Below are 7,157 nucleotides of genomic sequence, written 5' to 3'. Positions count from 1 at the left end.
ATATATATATATATATATATATATATACATACATATATATGTATTCAGGGTATGATACGTAAATTGTCACCATTTTATGTTTTTAATTTCGCGTATGCGCATTGTTTGTTTCTGATTTTGTAACTACTCAGTATAGTAGGGTCAGTTGGGCACTATCTGTGAGAAAAACAGCACCATGAGGAAATTCATTCTGCCAGAAATTTGGAAACGATATGCTGTTCTTCATGGCATTCGCACCGGAAACTCCAATACGAATATTTCAGAGTGTTTGGATGTCAATCCGAGGACAGTGCAATCTGAGGACATGTTTTGAGAGTGATAAAAATCAAACATCTACTCAACACCATGGTGTTTGGAGTGACCGTTAGTGATGGCGACGTTATGCCTCCATTCATCTTCCCACACGGCCTCAAACTCAACACGGAGGCCTACGTCAAGTGCCTGGAGAAAGTAGAGCTGCCCTGGGTCAAGAGGGTGGCTACTGGAAGAACCTATGTATGGCAACAGGACTCTGCACCGTTCCACACAAGCAGGATAACTCTGTCATGGCTATCAGACAATTTCTGCGACCATATCTCCCTAGACCGAAACCTCATTTATTGTTATGTGTGAGGCGCAGTTGAGCGAGAGACCAACAGACACCTTTTAACGCCAAAGATGAACTGAAGGCAAGGATTATGGCAGCATTCACCAACTTAAACAAGGAGACCACCCAGAAGAGTTGCAGGAGATTCCGAAGTCGTCTGGAGGTCGTGGTTGAATCCAATGACGATTTTATTGAATAAATTTACTCTTTAGTATTTCAAGATATTTTTGTATAATTTTGGCAAATATATCTGTTATGGATATGTACATGTATATATGTATGTATGTATGTATGTATGTATGTATGTTTGAGGTCGATAAAATGTAATTAATCAAGAGCAAGGAATTAATGCATTTGCTAGGGCGTCGCCTGAGGAACCTTGCAGTATCTGTCTCTATCTTTTGCATTCTGACACCAACTGTTATGATGACACTTTTACGAATCTGTGTTGTTCTTAAAGCGACGACTCTTTCCTTTGCACAATATCGATGGTATGGAAAGAAATTTGTATGCATTGGCAACATCTAGTGTTCAATCCCCTGGATCTTACGGACCAGACCTGCGTATACAGATGCAGTTTTGCAGATACACAGTCAGCCCTGATCGACAGAGGCCTTCTGTCAGGCATTTTAGCAACAAAGTGACCAGTTTGTAGCATCGTTGATGCTTTCTTAGATTTCAAAAACAATACCTGAATTTAACTAAGCGAACCCTATACATAAATATTTATATATATATATATATATATATATATATATATATAGCACTTCAGAACATAAAAAATAATCATTTAAAGTATACATTTCAAACAGTTATCATGTCAGAAACTAAGAATAGAGTAGTATGTAAACAAATAGAATGATACCTCCAAGGCGTAGTTCTCCAGTTGCCTGCGACATATCTACATCATTTCCTACTATACATTGGTACATGCCTTGGTCATTTCTATTCACAGCCGGTAGTTGCAGCCAGTTATCAACAATGATGTGTTTTCTACTGCTGTTGGTGAGGGGCTCTCCATTGTGGTACCACGTAATTTCGTTTATTGGGGAACCCTGCACTGAACAGTTGAAGGTAGCCACGCGACCTGCATCAACAATCTGGTCGGCTGGATATAGAGTAGCGCTGAGCGGTGCTGAAATAAAATAGAAATTAATTTTTTTTCATTATTATTATATTGGTCGTTATTGATGTTGCTGTTGTCGATTCTATTGTTGTTTATTACTATTTGTACTTTGTCCCAATTTAGCCCTCGTTGAATAGATAGTTCTACTGTCAAAGGCATTCTAGCTACAGCTGTCTCGTCTTCTATTCAAAAACAGTTTATCTAGGACTACATCATGTTCAATTTGACTTACTTTTTTTTAATGGCAAAGTACAATGAGACAGCTATTTCTAGCAAGTTGATCAACTGCGTACACATCTCTTCTCATTGACTCATTATGACACTGGTTATTCTGACAAGTATTACAAGAAGGCTGGTCATAAAGAAGTCGATAAACTATTAAGCAGCCAATAATAGATCACTCACCCCAGTACTGTATAGACTGTTAACATTTAACGGCAATGCTTTCATGGAAACTGGCTGTTGTTTATTATCACTAGGTCAATTTTGATCGAAAACATCTATAATTAAATAATTTCTTACTGTGACCACCCTGTCTTTATTTTTTCAGACATAGTGTATCTAAGAATAGGTTACAATGAATTTTGAAAACACATTCGGGTTGTACTTGAAGGTTTTTCAACTTATTTATGGGCCGAGCATTTCTTAGTGGCTTATTCACCTGACACTCCATAGTTACCATAAGCTAGAAAGGCTGAAGGTTACATTGAAAAATAAATGGAACCGTCTCGTAGGTTACCTATACTGACATCAACTATTCCTGGAGTTGTGACAACAAAATAATTTGGATTCAGTTACGATTAACTACATGTCAAAATGGCCGATCATATATTGCTTGTTGCCGCCATTTTTTTAAAGCCGAACCGTTCTTTCAATAATATATTGCTGCAAGTTATTACGTGAAGCCGACGAACACAAATATTTGACGAACTTGCCTTTGCTAGTCGTTTATTTCTGAATTAATTCAGAAACAGCGGTTGTGATAGTATGGCTGTGTGAATGGATTGGATTTCCCATAGAAACTAATTACAGGCCTTCGATTGCAAGAATAGAAGGTACAAAACAAAACAAAAGGAAAAAAAAACACAGAACCAGAAGAACGAAACTAAATGCTTTAAAGCTGTTAATCCATTTGCAGAGGCGGAGGGTGGCCAGCACATCGTCCTTCTTCGAATATTGCAATTGTTGCAAGATAAAACAATCACAAGCAGTACTGAAGAATGGAACAATTAATATAGACAGGTAGAAGATAGGAAAATGAAATGCGTAAGCAAAAAAATAAATAAATAAAAAGTTAAAGAAACCTATTGAAATAAATAATGTAACAAAGAATGGATGAAATAATAAAAAAAAATATTGATAAATCGATGAAAAAACTGATAGCTGGCTAAATGGAAGATAAAATGAGGTGGATAGAATATTCTAAGATTGGTTTTGGGGAAAAAAGATAAGCAATTGATTCGATTAGACGTTGCTTATAGCTGAATCCTATTTCTTAGAAATATATACATGAGTATAGGCATTACTGCATGGTTAGGTAATTTTCTAAGTAAACACACTACTGTAAGTTCGATACCACCGAAGATAACCGTGGGTGAGTGTTTTCTACAATGCCCCCTAAAGAATGTGTAAAAAATTTAAATTATACACTTAGTGAGAAGAAATATATTAGCATTTTTGATGAATGTTGTCAAGAGGAGTAACTTTGGAATTAATGTTGATTAAAAATTGATTGGAGATGTATATGAAGCAATATTTAATGGGATCTGTGGATGCTACCGTGGCAATTTCAAGTATGCTTCGAAGTTATTAGATCACCTCATTGAAATGTAGTCTTACACGCAACTACAAAGCAAAAATGAGCACACACTTGTTATGTAAAACTTAGGCACTCTAAAAAATAATAACGAGAAATTTTCTCGGGTTGCCTTCTGAATAAAGACCATTTAAAGTTTCACGTACTTTGTTAAGTATATTAGCACGCACTTAGATATTTGGCTTTGTGTCTGTGCTAGGAAACATCAAAAGAATGTGGTAACTAACAGAATCGGTAGGGAATATTCTTTTCTACTCTAGGCACAAGGCCCGAAATTTTAGGGGAGGAGGCCAGTCGACTAGATTGACCCCAGTACGCAACTGGTACTTAATTTATCGACCCCGAAAGGATGAAAGGCAAAATCGACCTCGGAGGAATCGGTAGAGAATATTGAGATGTAAAGTGTCTTACACATTGAGCACAAGTAGTACAAGCTCAGGTTAAGAGCGTTCATCTCTCTGTATAAAACGGTAATACTTTTCTATTCGTGCAACCACATATTGAATTCAGTTCAGTTAACACATACATATGTTTGAAAGTATGAATAGTAATGACTTTTTTGATAATTCTTCCACTTTAATATTTAGACATTTGTAACTCATTTGGTATTTATATATATATATATATATATATATATATATATGTATATATATATATATGATAAAGCTGTTTCCAAAAAAAATTACCTTTGTTATTTAGATAGTTGTATGTGTCGTATTACGGCAACGACTATTTGGCCATTCGAAATAAGTAAAATAATCGATACACTGAAGGTAGTGTCTCAGCAAGATTTTGTCCGATGTCTGAAACCAGTAGAAAAGCAAAACAACACGTGAGCACACACATACACACGTTCACACTCACGGGTGCACGCGCATACATATTGACGCAGACTATATCAAAAGTTGATACACACATATTAATGCACTCTCATAAGTGGTTTCAAGCCTATTACGAAGCCTAGTCATAGTGTTATGATTTATCATATATTGATTTGTGCGTGTGTGTGTGCGTATGCGTTTATACAATGAAATTCCTTCCAAATTACTTAAGAACAAAGCAAAGTAATAAACTTACATGTAACCGTTAACTGTATTGACACTGTAGTTGAACCTTTCTTATTAAAAGCCCTACATTTATAGTCTCCGCTGTCTGTGACAGTTAAATTGTGTATCGCAAGGTTTCCACCCTTTTGCTCAAATTTCTTTTTATCACTGACAATAGTTTTGCTGCCTTTTGCCCATTTGTAGTTTGGTAGAGGATTGCCTGTGGCTACACATGGTAGTTCCGCTGTCTTTCCAACCTGGATTATCAAACCTGTATCAGCAGTTTCAATATTTGGTGTGTTGAAAATAACTGGAGGATCTGAAAATTAAAGAAGAAAATACAAAGAATTGTAATGCAATTGTTATTAGTATGAAGAGCTATGGAATGGAAATAAACTTGAAATCGCAAGACAAAATGCCATGTAGTGTTACGTCTCTTTACTTTTAGAAATAATTATAAATGGAATATGATGACAATCTATTCTTTTCTCAATAAGCTATTAGGATTTGCTGAAAGCTGAGAGCCTTAAACACTTCTACAGAATCGTTACACGTAGTAATTTATCTCGTGAGATTTTGACATGCAAAAGTTATTAATGAAAATTCAAAATATTTAAGTCTTGTTCACATTAATAAAATATAACATTCTAATTATTTACATGCCTTTATTCTTTTTTTCATTAATGCAAAAATAGCCTTAATATAATTAAAAAATATAAAAACATCATCGTTTCATAAAATTCTTCATTCTTCACGTTTTGTCATGCTGAAGGTTTCTAAAATGACTAAAATAGTGTTTTGCATGATTACCCCCGACTAGAAATTTTAAAAACGTTATTATAAGTAAGCAAAAAGATAAAAAAAAAATTAATACATGTTTACTATGCCTCTTTTTCTTTCTTACTTAATTTCAAAAAGAAACATTTAATTCTGTCAAATATTATGAAGAAATGATTATCTCCCTTGTATTAACTCTCCGCTAGGACACAAATACACAAATTTCCTTAAGATAATTTCTAATATTCACTTCATATAAGGTGGCGAGCTGGTAGAATCGTTACCACGCCGGACAAAATGCTTAACAGCATTTCGTCCGTCTTCATATTCTGAGTTCAAATTTCGCCGAGGTTGACCTTGCCTTTCATCCTTTCGGGATTGATAAAATAAGTACCAGCTGAACACTGAGGTTGATGTAATCGACTTGTCCCCTCCCCCGAAATTCCTGGCCCTGTGCCAAAATTTGAAACCAATATTCACTTCATATTCACCCTGTAGATTTTTCACGTTTCTATTCGTAACATGTATTGAGATCAAATCAATCGAATATAAAATTACAAGCCACTTTCATTTCATTAACTTGTGATCTCATATCAATATAAGACATCATTCCGGATCATCCAAACTTCTTTTTTTTTTAAGAATTTCTCCTTATTAATTAATTCGCAAGTGGTCGACAAATTTTAACTTTAAAAATAATTAAAAATATACTACAAATATTTATGATGTTTCTGTTCACTTATATATTCTTATAGAAAAAAAAAAACAATTGTAAATAGGCGTAGGAGTGAGTGGCTGTATGGTAAGTAGCTTGCTTACGAACCACATGGTACCGGGTTCAGTCCCACTGCGTGGCACTTTGGGCAAGTGTCTTCTACTGTAGCCTCGGGCCGACCAAAGCCTTGTGAGTGGATTTGGTAGACGGAAACTGAAAGAAGCCCGTCGTATATATGTATATATATATATATATATGTGTGTGTGTGTGTGTGTGTGTATGTATGTGTGTGTTTGTGTCTGTGTTTGTCCCCCCAACATCGCTTGACAACCGATGCTGGTGTGTTTAAGTCCCCGTAACTTAGCGGTTCGGCAAAAGCGACCGATAGAATAAGTACTTGGCTTACAAAAAATAAGTCCTAGGGTCGATTTGCTCGACTAAAGGCGGTGCTCCAGCATGGCCACGTTCAAAAGACTGAAACAAGTAAAAGAGTAAATTATATTTCTTTCAAATTATTTTCCTGATAGAATTTCTGACATCTACTTTATTCCTTGTGTGTTATATCAATTAACCAGAATTTCGAATGAATGGCAGAACTGGTTGAATAAAATGTTCCATTATATATGGTTGTGCCTTATTATACTCTGAATTCAAATCCCGCCCAGGTTCACTCCGCCAGTTATATTTTCACGGTGGATAAAACAAACACAACTCGATTAAATAAGCACTAAAGTCAGTGTAATCGACTACACTATAGACAGTGGTGCCCGAGAATTGCTACAGTCCAGTGACTGCAAACAGTTGAAAAATAAACCACACGCTCTACTTTTTCACAATTTGTGGCATTATGCCAGTCTGTGATATCATTATTTTTAACTGAGTGATATTGAGAGAGAGAGAGAGAGAGAGAGAGAGAGAGAGAGAGAGAGAGTATCATTTCAACTTCACTCATTATAAAAACGCTGATATATTTCACACACGAATAAATATAAGTATTCACTCAAACTGGCTTTTCTTTTTCCCTATTGTTCTTGTTACATTAACACGTGCACGCACACACACACACACACACACACACACACACACACACA

The 7,157-nt window shown here is 35.5% G+C and overlaps 1 protein-coding gene across 2 annotated transcripts in view; it reads right to left on the bottom strand.

Moving 5' to 3' along the window:
* LOC106868349 (cell adhesion molecule Dscam2) overlaps positions 1-7,157 on the bottom strand; it is a 267,763-nt gene that overhangs the window by 87,007 nt on the left and 173,599 nt on the right. For both annotated transcript variants that reach the window (XM_052968241.1, XM_052968242.1), the window contains exons 6-7: positions 4,606-4,893; positions 1,452-1,721 (exon numbers count right to left, since the gene is read on the bottom strand). In XM_052968241.1, the coding sequence (XP_052824201.1) occupies positions 1,452-1,721; positions 4,606-4,893 (558 nt within the window). The remainder of the gene's footprint in view (positions 1-1,451; positions 1,722-4,605; positions 4,894-7,157) is intronic.

This window comes from Octopus bimaculoides, chromosome 5 (genome assembly GCF_001194135.2).
Source record: "Octopus bimaculoides isolate UCB-OBI-ISO-001 chromosome 5, ASM119413v2, whole genome shotgun sequence".
NCBI lineage: Eukaryota > Metazoa > Mollusca > Cephalopoda > Octopoda > Octopodidae > Octopus > Octopus bimaculoides.
Note: the sequence above shows the minus strand (reverse complement) of the source record. Positions and strands in the feature narration are given on the sequence as shown.